Genomic DNA, 21075 nt, shown 5'->3' with positions numbered 1-21075 from the left:
TTATCTATTGCCCAAGAGCCTCTGCAGTGGCCTGCATAGCAGCAGCCATGTTCTCCAACACCGCAATAAAGTTTACCAGGTTATTAGGGTTGGTTTCCGGTTCCTGAGTACTAGTACAATCTCTCTCACGACCTCGACCGCGTCCACGAGGCGCCATCTGGTTCCTATACATACCAAACAATAGATATCAAGTTGATCAGTCTCAATATCTCAAGTTAAGTGCTTCAATTTACCAAAGGTACACTCATGAACTTCATGCTAGACGTATCAGTCAGATACCCTAACTAGCACAGGCACAGACTTAGAGTATGCATTGAAGCATAAGCAGTTCCATCCCTCAGGCTCACGAGGACGAACTGGTCTGATACCATAATGTAACACCCTAATATTCAAATCCTTATACTCGAGTCATAAGTCAATGATATTACGGTGGTACGACCCTCAAGGTGGATTTTTATTACATAATTATAAGTAAAATTGAAAGGAAGTATTAAACGAGAAGCCTGAAATTGAGTAAAATAAAATCGCGAAGTTGTGTCACTCACGCATCGACAACTAAAAGATAAAGCGTGAAGTCGAAAATGGTGTACAAATAAAGGCATTATGGAGAATAAGAGAAGGACAGTATATAGATATATAACATAAGTAAATAGCCACTAGCTACGACCCGCGAAGTTTAGGCCGGCTAGAGTACAGTATAGAAGTAGTTGCCAATAGTATCTCCTAATCTCTCCCAAATTAAACATAAGAGCCTCTATAGGAAAGTTCAAAATAGTTTAATACATAATATAGGCATTTCAAAATAAAGGTGGAGAAATTCTAAGCAAAATATAAAGTATAGCATATAAAGATCTTCGCCATCTCTCAGATGAACCACAGCTCACTTCTGAGCACCTGGACCTGTATCTGAAAAACAAGAGATATATACGGAATGAGAACTCCCGACCCATGGTTCCCAGTACAGTAAAAGTGCCAAATAAATACAATGCATTGTAATAAAAACTCACTAAGCATCCTAAACTTCCATTCTCCAAATATTCACCCTATGTTCTTGCTAATCCATAAACAGGCAACTGTCATAAGGAAATGCTAAATCTAATTCATATCTTTCATGCTTTCCAACTTTCTAACTCTCCAACAGATCAAAATCAGAATCATAAGACAAACCATCACCAGTTATTTTGTCTCAGCAATTATATATCGTTACCTCATATCCTCACCTGGAGCAAGTGAAATCACTTCACTGCGTCTACCCAAGGAGCTCAAATTATCTCATTCTCTACCTGGAGCAAGTGAAATCACTTCACTGCATCTACCTAGGGAACTCAATTACCTCATTCAATAATAATCATCATTATTCAATTACATCATCAACTCATCTCATAAAGAACAGCCCTCAGCGTCCAACGACACCAGCATGAGGGACTTCTCAGTTGTACAAACACAAGTAATACATGCAAGTAATATACAATTAAAGTACAAGTAGAACAAGTAGCACATAATCAGGTAACATAGAATATAAGATATAGCAATGCAAAACACATAGGCAAACCCAAACAATGCAAACATATGCAAATGATGTATGTCTACCCTATGGTTGATAAGCCTCATTTGTCGGTTATAAAGCCAACCCAACAAGTCTTGGTAGCTAACCATTGGACTGTCCCTCTGTCATGCATCCCCAACTCGAGTTATTCACAATCATAATCATAATAACATAACACCCACACTGGTGTTTATCCACGGGGGCGAGCTCATTTGGAACTTTCACAGTGTCCGGCCATACTTACGACATAGGGTCAACAGAATCTCGGATCATAACCTGGAGCAAGTGGAGCCGACCCACTGCATCTACCCAAAAAAATCCGAAACTCAGATAATTTCACAAATCTCAAATCAACCTCGATTGGGAGCAAGTGAGGGCTAACCACTACATCTACCCAAGGAGTTGAAAACCAAACTCGGAGCAAGTGCAATCAATGCTACTGCATCTACCCAGACAGGTATATCTCACCACATCCCGGAGCAAGTGGGGGCAAAACCACAACCCTTGCATCTACCCGGGGAGCCTCTACACTAACCAACCTGAAGCAAGTGGGGTGCAACTACAACCCTTGCATCTACCCAGGAGGTACGTTTTCATATGCCCAGGAGGAACCAAGGAGGGAATCCTAATCTCCCAGCATCTCGCTGGGAGTGATTTTACAATACCAGGGGGAACAAGGAAGGGGATCCTCACCTTCCTTTATCTCTCTGGGGTGGCACTTTCAAGAAAGAGAGCTCAATATAAAATAATCATTCAAAGCCATATTTTCATTTCCAGCCATAAATCAATATTTATCATAGGCTTCTGGCTCATAACATAACCCATAACCAGCCACTAATCATTATTGAATACAACCTTTTGGCTCACGGCATACACCGCACTTCCATCATCACCCTCAGCAACTCATACAGTTATCATTAATCATAATTCATCATTACTCTCTCTTTTCTTCACCCTCAACCTACCACCCTTCCTAATCCCTTCTCATTTCTAGGCCTGCTATAAGGCTTTAAGATTTAAAAGGGTGGGCATGGAGGCTTAAAAGTCTGAAATTCAGCTTTAAAAACTCAAAATCAACTTTTGCTGAAAACAGGGTCACGCGTGCGCGTCTCCCATGCGCACTCGTGGAGAGCAGAAAAGGAAGTGACGCGTGAGCGTCGTCCATGTGCACGCATGGAAAGCAGAAAGGTAGCGTGACACGTGCGCATCAGTGACGCGTACGCGTGGGTGCGTTTTGTGCTCCTCGCACAAACCCAGCACAGTACCAGTGCAACTCTCTGGATTTCTACTGGGCACTTGCATCAACACACCGACGCGTACGCGTCGGCCAGGCGCACGCCTGAGGGAGTAAAAATCGTAAGTGACGTGTGTGCGTTGGCCATGCGTGCGCGTCCGAGTACGTTTTCTTAAAAATTTTACAAAGTCTGAAAAGCTGCAGAATTTCATTTTTAAACCTCAAACTTCCAACACACAACTTTTTCTACAAAATTCCTTTTTCAACCATTTATGGACCGTTTGAAAAATCGTTGAATAAACTTTCATAAAAATCCAATTTTGTTGGTAAAAAAAATCAGTTTTTACCGAAAAATAGAAATCACCCATTTTTCCAATGTCCACAAGCCAAGTTCATTTTCACTCATCCAAATGACCACAACCCAACCACATTCACATAATTACACTCAACCAAAACCAAACCTACCTCATCTATACAATTTCACCCAAAACTATCAAATTCCACACCTCAATTTCTCAAACCTTATTATTCAATAATCAAACCAATTATTCACACATTCAATATCTAAAATCTATCCAATCTCTTATGTCATCACACAATACACACATCAACTTACCTTTCTTACATCTTTCCGGCCTCTGGCCCAAGATTCACGGCCTTCGGCCCAAATTCACAATTTAAATGCATATTCCACAAACCAATATTCATTATCCAACTCATCAAATCCTCAACACACCAAACATACAAATTCACATAATTCTCAACCCAATCATTAATTTACATTACATATCAACTATGCATATTAGTACCAACTATTCACACAATCCAAACTTAATCCTAGGGGCATCTAGCCTAGGAATTCTCATCACACCATACGGTACTTAAATGAAACTTAAACCGTACCTCTTGTAGCCAAAATAATTGACCCTCTTCTTTGGAAGTCTCCATTAACCTTAGCTCCAAGCCTCACCAAAGCTCCACAAGCAATATCAACCTCTCAATTGTGTACCAAAATCAACCAATACTCTAACATAACCAATTTCACATATATACATTAACCTAGGGTTCATAAAAATGATAAATCACAAGGGTTAGAGGGTTTCTCACCTTAACTCACTATATTTTATGATGAATATCACCAATGGCTCATACTAGAGCACCTCTAAACAACCAAATTCACAAGATTTCCTCAAAACCCAAACTAAATTTGAATTTAAAGTAAAAAATAAAAACTAGGCAGAGGATAGTAGAATACTCACCACAAAACTTAAATAGAATTATAGAGAATGAGAAGAGCAATGCGTAGCTGCAAACGGCTCGTCAATCGGAGTTCCAGAGAGAAAGTTATGGTGATTTGAAGTTTGGAAAGCTATGTTTTCTTCTTCTCTTCTCTCTATCCACCCCCCACCCTTTCTTTAGTGTAAAATGAGCTGAAATACTCATAACTAATGTTTATATATGTTGTATCTTGGGCCCACTTAGGTCCGGTTCACTTGGTTTAGTCTGTTGGCCCAACTTTGGGCCAAAACCTTTAACATTAGAGTTTTAAATCGCATTTTAAATATTTCTACCTTCTGTAATTATAAATCCTAATTTCTTAACCTTGTTTACTTATAATCAATTTTCTCAGCTGCAGTACCAGACAGATCTCAGTCGATACTGTCGGTCAAAATTCCAGTACGCGTTTTTATGCAGAAAACTATGTTTTCTGACTCAGAAAAATCCACTGAGTCCAAATATCATATTTAAATTATCAAATTTCGATTGCTAAATTTTTTAACTATATTCGCTCCTATTTAATTTATTATTTAATTAATTACGGTTTGACCAGATTTTACAGTAAGTGATAACGTTGCTGTAGTTGCATCGATTTCGGCGAAAACGTCATCGCATGTGGAGAATAGCACAATTGAGGAGAATGTAGCAGTGACTAATCCTCCAGTTGAGAATAGTGGACGAAATTTACATCCGTGGATTTCTATAACACAACCACCAGTAACTGCTGGTTGGCCTCCATATGGCCTTCCTCCAAGTTACACTCCATCTGGTTATGTCCCTCCAAGATTTGGAAATTCATCAAGTTTTAGTGGTAACCTAGGTCCTCCATTGTATTCTGAATTTTTTCGGGATTACCAATTGGGTTCCACATCAAATGCTTCTAATTCGATGGCTGCTTTTCGACAATATGTCTATGAAAGTCATCATGATTTGGTCAATTTATTGACCCAACAGATGACTACAAATTGGAACCCTATGATGGTTGATCATGAATCAAAATTCAAACACCTTGCTAGGCAAGTGGAGAGAATTGCTCGAATTGTTGATTATGATGAAGGTGATCAAAATAGGAAAATGAATCAAGAAGATGAGAGGCCTAAAAATATGGGAAATGGAATATATTTTGAAGGGGATAATCTTCGAATTGTTCATCTAGACCAAAATACGGATGATGTGTTGGCTCGGATGAGGATTAATCAGCGTGGTGAGAGATGATCACATGAAGTACATTGATTGTAGCTCATAATTTTTTTTCAGACAAAGATATATGTATTTCAGGAGCTTCAAAGGTCATCAGGTCAATTATATTGAGAAATGGTGAGCTATCTAGCTAACTGCAAATTTTGACTAGTATGTTTTTTTGTTGTATAATTTTTTACTAGTATGTTTTTTTTACTAGTATGTTATATGTGGTCCGAAATACTTTCTGGTATTGGGTCATTAATACCCATAAAGCCCAATACATGAAATCTGAAGGGAAACAAAAGGGAAATATGAGGGATTGTCTGCATAAAATACCTGTCAGCCAACCAGATAAATGAAAGATTGCTGAAGAAAGTCACGGATGAAGAGATAAAAGAAAGTGGCTTTTAGCATGAATAGTCTAAAGGCTCCTGGTCTAGATTGTTTGAAGAACAATTTTACCAAAAGCACTAGGGATTTTTATGGAAAGAAGTCGGAGATGTGGTCAAAAAATTCTTCGAACATGATGAGCTGTCCGAGGAGGTGAACCAAATCCACATAGTGTAGGAGGGAAGTTTATTCAAGATAACATTCTTATAGTGTAGGATAGTAATCCGTCAGCTTATAATTTGATATTTCTTGTGCATTATGAATCATAACTCGACTTTATTTGTTTTCATTCTAAATTTGTAACAAATGATCTTAATAACCATTATTCTAACTTAATGACCAACGGTCATAACATTAACTCTATTCATCAACTCTATGCCTATAAAGGCACCAATATATCTGAAAGAAGATCACATGATAAGTTCTAATCCGTCACCTTATAACTCGGTCTTTATTATGCATTATGGGTTATAACTCGTCTTTAATTATCATTCATTCTTTGCTTGTAACGGACACCTTCATTACTGACTTAATGACCATTATTTTCATCTTAATGACCATTATTCTGATTTAATGATCAACGGTCATACCATCAATTCTATTAATCAACTCTATGCTTATAAAAGACACCAATTTCTATATCTCTACAGACAACACATGATAACTTCTATTTCATGTCTTACATTCTATATTCATAGAATTATTATAACACACATGATAAATTTTATTTCATGTCTTATATTCTATATTCTATATACATTCTATATTCATAGAATTATCATAGGGACAACATACAACACATGATAACTTCTATTTCATGTCTTACATTCTATATTCATAGAATTATTCTTATACCTTTTAAACACTTACTAAAATATTATTTTATAGGTACCCACCCCCTTGTTCTCTCCTTGCCGACGTATAACTCATCTTGATGGAGAGCTTACATGTATTCACTGATGGACGAGCTATACAGTGGCCAAACTCAGCAAGAATAATTGGCGTCCACCATGGGACCAGTAAACTAATTTCCTGCTCCACCGAATAGATTCAAAGAATTTGAATTATATTCAAATACTTGAATTAATTTTCAAATAATGTTTACATATTTTAGCAATTTATGTATTCTATTTTTTTTATTTCTTAACCTCTATTCAAAACTCACTTTCATAAGGCCAAATAATATTTATTGAGGATTTTACAAATAATTCATTTAGAATAATGAAATGACTATTGACACTAATATTTAATTTGTTAATTATACTTTCTATCAATAATTCGAAGCCTAGAAATATGCACTTCAAACTCCTAAAAATTTAAATAAACTAATGTATGTCACCTACAAAATTTCTTTAATTTCATGTTCTTTAATTACTTGCCATGTTCTATCTTTTTCATTATTTCCGCTTTGGTCAAGAATACAAAACCTGCTATATAGTCGCTTATAATTTTATTTTCAGCTCTTGGGATTATCTACTACAGAGTAGCCTCATCTCTTACATTTTCCTTATCTATTGTCATGAGAGTGTTAATAAAACCTCTCCCTATATATCATTGTCATTTTAAATCCAAACGTAGTGTACCATGATTCATTCTTTGCATTAACTATTCTTATCCATGTGTCACATTTGTCGAACATGTTTTGCTTTCTATACTCCAATTGCGCAAAGACTTCTTTATACTCAAAATATTCCTGAATAATTATTATTATTCAAGTTTCATTAAATTTGCTCTCTATATTCCAAAATCAAGGTTTGCATATCTATAAAATTGGATTCTATAAAAAATCAATTGTATATCAATTATTCAATTGTATATAACTGTTATACTATTCACTTTATGCTATTAAATTTTATGTTACTATCTGTTTAATGCAGAAAATTAAGTAAAAAATAGTTACAAACATGCAAATTTGCTATTTTTGTACAAGGAGGATACCTCATAGCTAAGCAAAATTTATTATATTATTAAGTGACTAATTATTTTATTACTTTATTAACAAGTTAATACATATTCTATTAAACAAAGTTATAATATTAACAAATAAAATTAAGTAATTCATATTTGGTATATATGACATTCATATGTTGTATTCTTCTCTACAATTATTAACTTTCAAGGTATATTTTTCTACTTTAAACTTTTTACTTTTATAACATATATTATTCAATATATATTGCGATTTTATACATATTTATTTTTTCAATTTATCTTATTCATGTCATATGAGTGATATGACCTTCATTATAAATTGTAAATATTCAATAACTAATTGCTTTAAGCGATAAATTCATCAATAAATTATTTTAGGTTGAAAAAATTTTCAAAACAATTGATCATTATATTCTCGGATCATACAATCGATTCCGTCAACGAATACAATCAAATGCTATATCCATGCTATGAAAAATTATTCTCAAATGGAAAAGTATCTTCTACATAATTGTCTTCGTCGAATAATTCTTATCATTAAATTATATCATTATTCACTTTAAGGTATATTTTTTTACAATTATTTCTTTTTTACAATGATCAATTTTAAAGTATATTTTTTTATTTTGAATTTTTTTAGTTTTACATGATATACGGTAATTTTTTATAGATTTATTATATCAATTTTTAATATCATATTTAATTCAATAATGTGATATATAACTTGATCAATGTCAAGACAAATTGCTATTTTTATCTTTTTCACGTCACTTTCATATTAAAAGCTTATAGAATTTTTAATATTTTTCAGAATCAAATGCATATATATACTACACATGCATAGTTTTATATCTCTATTTTTCTCTATATTGTTGTCACATAAATTTATTATCCAAACTCTCTTGAAACCAAAGTGAACAATGCTCTTTTTAAAAAATTTAACAAAATCATATGTTCAAACTATGATCAACAAGTTTTCATCTATTTAGGTGATATCAAACTAAAATGACAATTTATTATATATTCTCAAAAATTATAGTTTTTTGTGCTCTGATCTATTTTACAAGATTTTTATAATTATGAAATTATCACTCATTTTTTTTTACTTTAACTTTATGCAAAACTATAAAATTCTTCCATTTGATTTATAATGTCACCAAATAATTGCACACAATAGAATATTATGATGATTTCAAATTTTTTGTTCCTCTAGTTTATTTGCTTTATTTTCGTTCTTTGCGCAGAAGAACAACACCACCATTATTGTTATATTACTTTATCATTACCCAATTGAGTTTTCGTAGATCAAATCGTCATCGTCATTATTAAGCGCCTTCGATTAAGTCTTATTTGACCCAAATCTACAAAATAAAAGACCAACTTTTTTAATTTATTTTTAATATTTTGTATTACTATTTAATTTTATATTTATGAAAATAAATTCAAACAATATAGAAATCAAGATTTGAGATCATCCTCTACTAACATTATAACCGCTTTTAAAGTCAAAATTACTATTACTCTAAATTTAATCAGGTACCAAACATGAGAAAATGATAAACTCTAAAAAAACTAACATTCATGACCAAGGGATCAATCTTAACATTATTTTTATTTCTATTCTGGAATATTTTTTCCTTTGTTTCTTTTGTAGTATTTGGTTTGCTCTTTACGTCAAGAGTGATGATTAGACGACTAACATTTTTTCTTGAATATGACCTCAAAGCAATTATACTAATTCCATGATTATTATTTATTCTGATAATTTTTTGTTTAACCATTACAGGTAATAAAAGGCAAATAATCTCAATAGAATAAATTACCAAATCATTTATACCTCGATAATAAAAGGCAAATGACCTCAATAAAACAAATTACCAAATCATTTATAGCTCGGTATAACCATGCATGTCTAATCTAGTTTGGTTATATAAATCTTTTATCAAATTTTAATATATACATCATAACTTTTTATGTACTTTATATATTTTAATTGCTTTACTTTTACATATCATAACATTTTATATATCATAGTCAATTAATGATTCAATCAATCTGAGAAAAAATTCGACCTTCAATCAATCCAAGATTACTCAATTTTCAATTAATCCAAACATACTCGATTTTCAATCAATCCGACAACAAACTTAACTTTCAACCAATCTGAGAACAAACTCGACTTTAACCAATCCGAAACAAATTTGTCTTTCAATCAATCTGAGAAAAGATTCAGTTTTCAACTAATCCGAGAACAAACTCAGCTTTCAATCAATCTGAGAATAAACTCGACTTTTAACCAATCCAAAACAAATTTGGTTTTCAATCAATCCGAGAACAAACTCAGCTTTCAATCAATCCGAGAACAAACTCGGCTTTTAACTAATCCGAGAACAAATTCGGCTTTTAACCAATCCGAGAACAAACTCGGCTTTTAACCAATCCGAGAACAAACTTGGCTTTCAATCAATCCGAAAACAAACTGGACTTTTAACCAATTTGAAACAAATTTAGCTTTCAATCAATCTAAGAAAAGACTCAATTTTCAACCAATTCGAAAACAAATTTGGCTTTCAATCAATCCGAGAACAAACTCGGATTTTAACCAATCCGAAACAAATTCGGCTTTCAATCAAATCTGAGAAAAGACTCAGTTTTCAACCAATCCGAGAACAAACTCGGCTTTCAATCAACCCAAGAACACTCGATTTTCAATCAATCCGACAACAAACTCAACTTTCAACCAATCCAAAACGAATTTGGCTTTCAATCAATCTAAGAAAATACTCGGTTTTCAATCAATTCGAATACAAATTCAGCTATCAATGAATTTGAGAACAAATTCGATTATCAATCAATCTAACAACAAGCTTGGCTACCTTATCAAGCACGTTCAACTATATTGTCTAAACAAGGATAAACTTTCTCAATTACTATCTTATACATATTACATCTTAACACCAAGCTTGGTTAAAAAAAATTGATCTTGAACTATATATGCTCTACCCATAGTTCTTTGGATCTGACTCCTCTAAAGTTATATTGTTACTTTAGAGAAAAAAGTACACCATTAATCACTCTTGGATTAAGATAATGGGACTCACAAATAATAAATGTTGTAAATTTAAAGGTGATTAAAGCATCATTTTAATACTTTACTAGCATTGTCACTTTAGAGGATCTTTTTTCTAGTTCTTTTTATGCATTTTCTATCCTCCATGAAACTATGACTAACTATTTCTTTCTTCTTGTTATATCAATTCCTAGAACCTGCTATTCCTAGTAAAGCTCCTATTTGAGAGGAATAGGAGTAAAAGTCAACAAATATAGTAGCTTGTAACCACTATATTTCAATGCATGTTATTTAATTAATATTATTATATTTATCTTTCATAATATTTGAAATTACATGCTAAGAAAGCAAGATGTTAGATTCAAGTCATCCATGTACAATAACGCTTGCATTTATTAACTTATTATGACAACTTCAAGAATTTACATGTAGATTTTTTAACATTAAAATCATGAATTCAAATTCAAATTCGCTAATACATAATGGCCCTTAGCTCTTAAAGTAATCCTTTAGAATTTCTTAATTCAAAATATCACTACTTGGCATATGATTAACTGGTTCATTTATTTTATTCTACAATTTATGTATATTTATTATCATATTCATATAATTATTTCACATCTTTTGGTTAAGCCAATATTCATAAATTAAAGATGAGCGAGAAATAATCATCGGTCTCTTGTTATAGGTTGACAAAATATCTATCTCACAGTTAACTCGAGTAGATAAAACTCATTGGAGAACTACTTATTTTTTGAATAAGTGCGACATAATAATCCGACTAAGTTTGGGGCTTATCATATCATTATTCACTTATCTTTTAACTGAGTTATAATTCATTTTATTTTCTAAGCTTAGTATGGATCAGATGATCGGCAAACAAAGCTTGGTGGATGTGATCCGTCACCTTATAGCTCGATTTTTATTGTGCATTATGAGTCATATCCTGATTTTGTTTGCCTTCATTCTAAGTTTGTAACGAACGATCTTAATAACCATTATTCTGACTTAGTGATTAATGGTCATAATATCAACTCTATTTATCAACTCTATGCCTATTGAGGCACCAATTTCTATATCTCAAAGGGAACCACATGATAAGTTCTATTTCATATTTAACATTCTATATCTTATACCTCTTAAACACTTATTGATTTGAGTGTCGGAGTATTTTTTACAGGTACCCACCTACTGTGTTCTTTGACGTCCAAATTATTCTCACTCCATTAAAGAAAAAGCGTATTACAACAGCATAAGAGACGAGCTATAATTCGGAAGTTTATCCACACAAGAACAGGTAGGAATGACTCCCAGGAATTGACAATCAAGATAGATATGAATAAAGCCTATGACAAGATGAAATGAGATTTTTCGAAAAAGGTATAGAAAACGTTTAAATTCAGTCAAGAATGGATACAGTTAGTCATAAAATGCGTAAGGGGAGCCAAATACAGGTTCAAGATCAATGTAGATCTCACCAAGGAAGTAATCTCTCAAAGGGGACTACGATAGGAACATTCTCTTTTTCTTTATTTATTTATCATAGCATCTGAAGTTTTTACTATCTTAATGAATTGTGCACAAAATAATAAATTAATTAGAGAGGGGGGGGGGGCTGCTCCCACAGCTACAACTCTAATTTATCACCTCTTTGCCAAATTATAAGAAAGCCCAGAGAGGCCGCTATCGAAAAATTTACACTTTCTAATTTCGTATTTTTTCGAGTATGTAAATAAATCGCAAATATGGTCCAAGTAATAAAGGCCTAAGTTTTCTTGGGATCCCAATTCCAATATGATCCCCATGTCTCATTAGCCCATACTACTCCTGACAGAATACCTATCGTTAAAAAGAGAAAATCCAGACTAATAATACGATAACTCCAACGATCGAGTTGTTGAATAAACTGAGACCTGTAATAATTTCTAGAAGAAGAAAAAAAAGTTTTTTGTAAAACATTGTTCCTTTCATTCCTATTCATGTATTGGATCTCAACAAAAGAAAAGGATTCATTAAAAAATACAAATTATTGCTTTTACCCAAAATTTGTATGACTTCTCCAAATGTAATAACTAAGATTCCTACATATAATAACGATCCACATAAAAGAGCTACATAGCCAAATATCATCATACTTACGTGCATCATTAACCAATGAGATTGTAAAGCGGGTACTAATATTGCAGATTGATGCATTTCGGTTAAAATACCCGAAGTAGCAAAGCCTTGGGTAAAAATAACACTCGGTGCGATTATTGCACTTAAATCATTTTTATTCTTTTTAAAACAAAAAACTATATGAAAAATAGAAAAACCCCAGGAAAGAAAGATTAATGATTCATATAAATCACTTACGAGGGTTGCGCTCGTTGCGGGACTTAACCCAACACCTTACGGCACAAGCTGACGACAGCCATGCACCACCTGTGTCCGCGTTCCCGAATGCACCCCTCTCTTTCAAGAGGATTCGCGGCATGTCAAGCCCTGGTAAGGTTCTTCGCTTTGCATCGAATTAAACCACATGCTCCACCACTTGTGCGGGCCCCCGTCAATTCCTTTGAGTTTCATTCTTGCGAACGTATTTCCCGGCAGGATACTTAACACGTTAGCTACAGCATTGCACGGGTCGATACGAGCAGTCCCTAGTATCCATCGTTTACGGCTAGGACTACTGGGGTATCTAATCCCATTCGCTCCCCTAGCTTTCGTCTCTCAGTGTCAGTGTCGGCCCAGTAGAGTGCTTTCGCCGTTGGTGTTCTTTCCGATCTCTACGCATTTCACCGCTCCACCGGAAATTTCCTCTGCCCCTACCGTACTCCAGCTTGGTAGTTTCCACCGCCTGTCCAGGGTTGAGCCTTGGGATTTGACGGCGAACTTAAAAAAGCCACCTACAGACGCTTTACGCCCAATCATTCCGGATAACGCTTGCATTCTCTGTCTTACCGCAGCTGCTGGCACAGAGTTAGCCGATGCTTATTCTCCGGATACCGTCATTGCTTCTTCTCCGGAAAAAGAAGTTCACAACCCGTAGGTCTTCTACTTCCACGCGGCATTGCTCCGTCAGGCTTTCGCCCATTGCGAAAAATTCCCCACTGCTGCCTCCCGTAAGAGCTTGAAAACGCTGAATAGTTGCTTGAACAACGAGTTACATTTACGTACCATCAGTGCTAATATTGACATGTTTAGAAAAATGAAAGATATAAAATAATGCATTAGTCATTCTTCTTTAGTAAATTTAGATTATTTTTTACTATTTTAATGAATTGTGCACAAAATAATAAATTAATTAGAGAAGGGGGGCTACAACTCTAATTTATCACCTGTTTGCTGATGATTGTATTATATCTTTAGGAGCACAAAAGGGTGAAGTCTATCAACTCATATAAATCCTAAACATCTATACCATAGCTTCAGGTCAAATGATATATTTAAAAAAATCAGGTATCATCTTCGGACAAAGAATCTCAGTACAAACAAAAATGAACATAAAAGAAATCTTATAAATTTTAATATGGGACAACCCGAAAAAATACTTAAAAATACCAGTCAGTAGGAGAGATCAAAAAATAAATTTATAGAATGGATTGAAAAAAAAAAGCGATTAGAAAAATAGAAAAGTGGAAGAAAAGCCTTCTTAACTAAGTAGGGAAGGAGATTCTCATCAAAGTAATGATCTAAGCCATACCTTATTATGCCATGAGTATTTTAAGATTCCTAATAATTTCTGTAAGAGATTATGCTAAAAAATAATAAAATTCTGGTGGAGATCTACATGTAAGGAGAGGGGGTCTCGATTTCAAAAAATTCTATTATCAGAATATGGCCCAATTGGCTAAGCTACTATGAATGAGTCTTTGTGAATAGTATTAGTTGCCTTGAGTTAGCACTTAGCAGTAAGTAGCTAACGGGTTGCATGTTCATAGTTACTGGGTTGCCTCCTTATACTCTCAGGCCTTTGAATGTAACATTTTAAAAGAATATGGTATTTATACAATCTTTGGTGAAATAAATATTAGTTTCTATTTAATTTATAAACTCTGCAACTGTTAGACAATAAACACAATCACACAACTATATTGCAGTAAAAAAAAATAAAGGAAGCTTGAAATAAATATTTGTTAAAATTTGTGAATGACATATAATTTGAACCAAGGAGAATATTCAATTTTTTTTTTCAATCAATGAATTCATCTCATACATATTACATCAAAATAATATCAAAGTAGACTTAGAAGCACTCACAATTATAAATATATTGTATAAATTTAAATTTCTTTCACTACCTAGCATTTAGTAATGTGACAGTAACTTGATTTACACTCTCTGTTTTGTCTTGATTTCTTGAGGATGTTTCTTCATGATTCCTTCTTAGAAAAAACCCAGGATTTCTAGGACGTGGCATTAATGCAGCTTCACTACTCAACATTAAAACCACTGAAGACATTGTTGGTCTATCTTCTGCACATTCTTGGACACATAAGAGACCAACATGTATGCATCTTAAGACTTCTGATTCTGCATATGAATTGCCAATGGATGAATCAACCAATGTCAATATAGTTCCTTCATGCCAACGCCTCCAAACCTACAAGAACATACAATGTAATAATTGGAATATATGAGCTAGAATGTTTATTTTTATTTAATAAGAAGTACTCAAATAAAAGAAGAAATTTTTTCGCTTACATTTTCCAGAAGATTTAATTCGTCGTTATCCCCGGAAAATCTTCTATTTTTCTTCCCAGTTATAATTTCCAATACCATAACTCCAAAGCTATAAACATCAGATTTTATTGAAAAATTTCCATCCATAATATATTCAGGAGACATATAACCACTACAAAATAAAAATGTGCCTAAGTTAAAATTGAAGACACCATATCAGATTTAGAAAAAAAACGTTCTAAAAAATTATCATGGTATACTCACTATGTTCCAACAATTCTTACTGTATTTTCTTGTGTTTGATCTTTGTCAAAAATTCTAGCCATTCCAAAGTCTGATATCTTTGGATTCATTTCAATATCTAGTAATATATTACTTATCTTGAGATCTCTATGAATAATTCGAAATCTTGAATCTTGATGCAAATAAAGAAGTCCTCTAGCTATTCCACATATAATATTAAAACGCTTCTCCCAATTAAGCAAGAGATTTTTTGATTTGTCTGTAATTAAGTTTAACAAGCAAAGTAAGTATATATGATAATTAAAAAAAATTAATGCATAAACATACAAGATATTGAGAGAAACAATGCTCACCAAACAAAATGGAATCAAGTCCTCTATTTTCCATATATTCATAGACCACCATCTTCTCATTCTTCTCAATGCAGCAACCAAGTAATCGGACTAGATTTCGATGTTGGAGTTTGGCAATTAATTTGATTTCATTTTTAAATTCATTAATTCCTTGTCCAGAATTTTCTGATAACCTTTTTATAGCAATTTCTTGACCTTCAATCAATCTACCCTGATATTGTCATAGGCACAATCTGTTAGTATATATATAAGTATGTTATGATAGTTGTGCTGTCTTTAAAGTATTAAAACAACTTACCCTATAAACAATACCGAAGCCTCCTTCTCCAAGTTTATTATCTTGAGAGAAATTATTTGTAGCCATCGTTAAGGTATCAAAATCAAACATTGGCAATTTCAGATCTTCCATGTTCCTTTCGTCACCTAGAAGACACAATCTCATTCATTAACCAATCATAACTTCTGTGGACAAAACCTGGAATAGCGACTATTGATAATAACCAAGGTAAATGATTTATTTATGCAGCACAAAAACCATATACACTACCGTACCATATTATATAAAGAGACGTATGGAGAAGTTTATTATACATTACCTCTAGAACTTTGTTGTCTCTTCTTCCTTAAGTAACAAATAGCAACCACTCCCAAAACTAAAACAAGTGCACTAAGTGTGATGCCAGTAGCTAGAACAGCTCTACGATTCTTGCTGGAACTAGTAGATCCTGTGTGTCACTAAATTCATCAGAAAGAACTACTTAATCAATTAGGAAGGAACTTGCAATAACGTCACCATCATAGCAAAAATGTGCAACCACTTAATCAATTAGACAGTACCTATATCAGCAGCTGCCAATCTGACATAGAGATCTTGACCATCTGTATGGTAGACATTCATGTCAAAGAGTTGACCAATCCACATAACACAGCCACTTCCTCCGTTTCTGATATCAATGTTCGCATATGCAGTGCATGAACAATTCCTCTTACACAAACTGCCACATTCATCAAGTGTCATACTCTTATTTATAAACACGCTGCTTGTCTCCGGCAGCTTCATGTTCTCAAGATGCAAGAACTTGTCAGTCGAACAATTCAAACCCGTGTTCCTCACACACCCGCCAGATCCATCTCTCAGATTCCAAGCCTGAGGGTTCTTAGGGCTGAACCCTTTCATACATGTGCAAACCGGCGATGCATTATTGTCACACACTCCGTACGGACCACACTCCCTGTAATGGTCGCATTGATCCGCCGGTTTGTACCAGAACTTGTTCCAAGATTCGCTGCTCTCTATCCACGTCCGCCGTTGAAGTTCTCCGTCTGAATCTGACGTCACCGTTAGCCTCGATAACAAAGAAGCGTTCCCGATGGAGAAAGAGTAGAACGCGCCGTGCGCGTCATCGGAGAAGCTGAACACAATGGAATGAGTATCGGTGTCCATCTCTGGAACCCCGCTGAATCTCTCACCATTCCAAGGACCAGTTTGGTATATGATAGTCTGGTTTGTCCTCAGAAAAATCTCAGGTAAACCGCGGTAATCTAGCTTGAAAGTGTAGTCACCGGAAGAAGGGTCTTCACCTGTGACCTTCCACGATGTTAAGTGCTTCTCAATTCCTGTGTCGAAGTTCCAACCCAACTTCATCCCAGGTAGCAAGGTATCTGTTGGGTAATCGAAGCTCTGCCATAGGTAGTTATTGCTCTGTTCCGAGTCTTTGAGAACAAGGTTACCGGTTTCCAGGAGCTGGAGAACTGGATTCTTGGCGCTGGTTTGGTTGGAGGACCATGCGGGGTTGCCGGATGAATTGAGAAGGACAAAGTTTCCGTTGTCTCCGATCTTGAGATAGCCTTTGGAGTTGTCAATGGGATTGTCTCTGTTTGCAACCCAAACTATTGTTTGAGGATTGATGTTGTTGTACCATATTCCGAGGTAATAGTTGGTGTTGGAACCTCTGAAGAAGCCTAGAACGAAGGTTTGATTTTCTGACAACAAGGTTTGGTTGGTTGTGAGGATTTGTGTTCCGGTTAAAGTATCGAAAGAGGTTGATGGAGCGATGAAGAAGAAGCAAATAAGAATGATGATGAGGGAGTTAAGGCGAGTGAAGAAGACTCTCATGTTTGCGGGAAGTTAAGACCATTAGACCAGTGTGTGATTGTTGTCCTGATCGTATAGCAGCTTAGACCTTTTATATTCCTTTTGATCGTATATCTGTTTTGTCTTTTGAACCAAGAGTTACCGTTTTCCATAATTCAAAAGTTAATTATCATCAATTGATGATGCTACTCATCATAATTATTGGGTGATTACAGGGTTATTCGTGTTGTAAGGGAAGTTCACAATAGAATAGGTAATAATGGGGAGAGTCTGATATAATTTTTTTTTATTGGTTTGATATTTTACTTCTTTTAAGTCGGATATAAAGCTCATTCAATTAGCCAATATTTTATTTCTTATAAAAAATAAATAAATAAATAGGTAATGTAAAAAATAGTTAGGGATAAAAAGATTAATTTTTGCGTATTATGTATTATTGTGTTTTAACTTTAAAAAAAGACACAAAATATGTATCTTATATGTATTTATATATTATTATGCCTACAAAAAATTTGTATTTCAACAAATAAACAATAAACATATATCAGATTGTGTCTTATGGTTTAATATTTTTGTCTTTTTAAGATTGTGTTTGTTTACGAGCATGAAATATCAAAATAGAAACACAGATATAAAATTGTATTTAGTAAATAAGATATATATTGTATCCAAAAACATAAAATTAATGTATAATTTGTGTTTATCCTAATAGAAAAGATACACAAATATTAACAAAATATATAATTTTTTTATTATTTTTATTAATTTTTTATAATTATATTTTTATTATTATATTTTTTTTATTTTTTAAACAAAAAAATGTGAATAAATTAATTTTTTATAATTTATTTTATTTTATTATTGAATAAAAAATAAAAATATTAATTTTTATATTTCTATTTTTTATATTTTATTTTTAATGTCTTATTGTATCCTATTTTTAAATCAAACCAGCCTAACATAACACAGCCTAAGTTTTTTTATTTGTTGGTTTGCAATCTAAATTGGATAGTAATTATTATATAGAATAAGAAAAAAATAAATAAATGAACGGATACATTTTTGGACACACATGCATGATATTTTTAATTTGGCACCAATAAAGTCTTAGATACACAAGGCGCAGTCATATAATATTATATGCAAATTTTAATCTCCTCAATGTATGGCGTTATTCAGGTTAGAACATGGGAATATTAAAAATTTAAAATTGGTTGGCGTACTTTATGTATCACCAAATCATGATTAAAGTCAAATAGGCAAGCAAGCACCTCATTATCTTCTTCCATTATAATGCTAGATCTTATTCATGGACTGAATTTCTTTCTCTTTTTTTTTTTCTCCATTATTTGTCAAACAAAAATGCAACCAATGCTATTATATGTATTTATTTTATATGAATTATTGTGTTAATTTGTCAATTTTTTACCATTATACTAAAGTTTAATAGAATTCATATTTTATTGGATAATATATAATTAATAAAATCACTGTAATATTCTATAAAAAATGAGCATGTTAAATATTTGTCGATAATGAATTAAAGACAATGAAGATAAATGGGGAAGTAGGAAGGAAGGAACATGGTTTGAAATTTCTGACAACTAAGACAAACAAAACCACCTTATTCGAGGCATTATAGCTTTCTAATCATAATCTAATCAATAATTAATTACTCTGCATAAGGAAATATTACTATATTGGGTGTCTTGTATAGGGTGGCAATCCGGCCAAAATCTGTTAGGTCGGCCATATAATTTATTAAAAAAAATAGATTGAACTAAAAATTTGAGACCATCATAATAAAAAAAATCTGTTTAATTTGCATCACGTAATCTACAAATTTTAATCGATTTTGTTGGAATAAGATAGGTTTATTTGTCAAATTCGTTAATTTACCATTAAATAAAATAAGATAAAATTTTGAAATCGCTTTATTAGACGAGACAAACTAACCCATTTATCATTTCTAATGATAAATCTTTTTAAACATAATCTAATCAATACACAGCTTTTCCTGACCCTAAAAGCAAATGTTTAAAGTTTCCATATCACATTCAAGACTCCTAAGAAACATTGGAACATTGTATCCCTGTTTCTTCGTTTACATTGAAACATTGAATCTTGGGTTTGGATGAGGGTTAAGGTTAAAAATGAGTCGAGTTGAGCTAAATTAGATCAAATTTAAGTTTGACTCACGAAAATTAAGTTTGCCTAAAGATTCGATTCATTAACAATCAAACCTATTTCGTAAACTCAAGCTCGATTCAATGAAAACTCATAAGATGGCTCGAGTTCACGAGCTGACTCAAATAATAGAAACATAATTTATATTCTATATCAATAAATTATAAATTTTATATTATATATATATATATTAAAAACAATTAATTTTATATATTGTCTATGTATCAATTATAAATCTTTTATTTATATTCTACATCAAAATTATATATAAAAATGACTATAAAAATTTAAATAACTAAAAAATATTAATATATATGTAAAATTATATATTAAATTATTAATACGCTATATGTATTTAATCTATAATTTTAATATCATAATATATATAATCGAGTCAGCTCACGAGTTAAGGAGCTAAGCTTATCTAAGCTCAGGCTCGACACATTTAATTTACGAACTCAATTCCAAATTCAAGCTCGATTCACAAGCTCACAAGTTCAGCTTATCGAGCTATTAACGAATCGAGCTCAAACTGACTCATGAGTTGGCTTGACTCACTTCCAGCCTTAGTGGAGAATTTATACACTACCCGATCAGAATTTTATCCTTGCCAAAGACTCCAAAAAAAAAAAAAAAGCAATAAAATTTCTTTAAAAAGAATAAAGGAAGCTTGGAATAAATATTTGTTAAAATTTGTGAATGACATATAATTTAAACCAAGAAGAATATTCAATTTTTTTCCTATCAATGAATTCATCTCATATATATTGCATTAAAATAATATCAAAGTAGATCTAAAAGCAGCTACAACTATAAAAAGAAAAAAAAAAGGAATTAAGCAAAAATTTTCATTCTTTTAAGAATATAAAAATATATTTGTATGAATTCAAATTTTTTTCA

At 32.8% G+C, this 21075-nt stretch overlaps 1 protein-coding gene across 1 annotated transcript; it reads right to left on the bottom strand.

The window, feature by feature from the left end:
* Positions 1-14845: 14845 nt before the first annotated feature.
* LOC107621506 (receptor-like serine/threonine-protein kinase SD1-8) lies at positions 14846-18031 on the bottom strand. The gene is made up of 7 exons (XM_016323532.3): positions 16731-18031; positions 16490-16618; positions 16192-16316; positions 15894-16104; positions 15562-15799; positions 15319-15469; positions 14846-15217 (listed from the first exon to the last, which is right to left on the bottom strand). Exons 1-7 carry the CDS (start codon positions 18007-18009, stop codon positions 14912-14914), a joined length of 2439 nt encoding a protein of 812 aa, XP_016179018.1. The 5' UTR covers positions 18010-18031; the 3' UTR covers positions 14846-14911.
* Between the last annotated feature and the right edge of the window lie 3044 nt (positions 18032-21075).

The sequence above is a fragment of the Arachis ipaensis genome, chromosome B10 (assembly GCF_059453495.1).
Source record: "Arachis ipaensis isolate K30076 ecotype BB chromosome B10, ASM5945349v1, whole genome shotgun sequence".
Lineage (NCBI taxonomy): Eukaryota > Viridiplantae > Streptophyta > Magnoliopsida > Fabales > Fabaceae > Arachis > Arachis ipaensis.
This window is presented reverse-complemented; position numbering and strand designations above follow the sequence as displayed.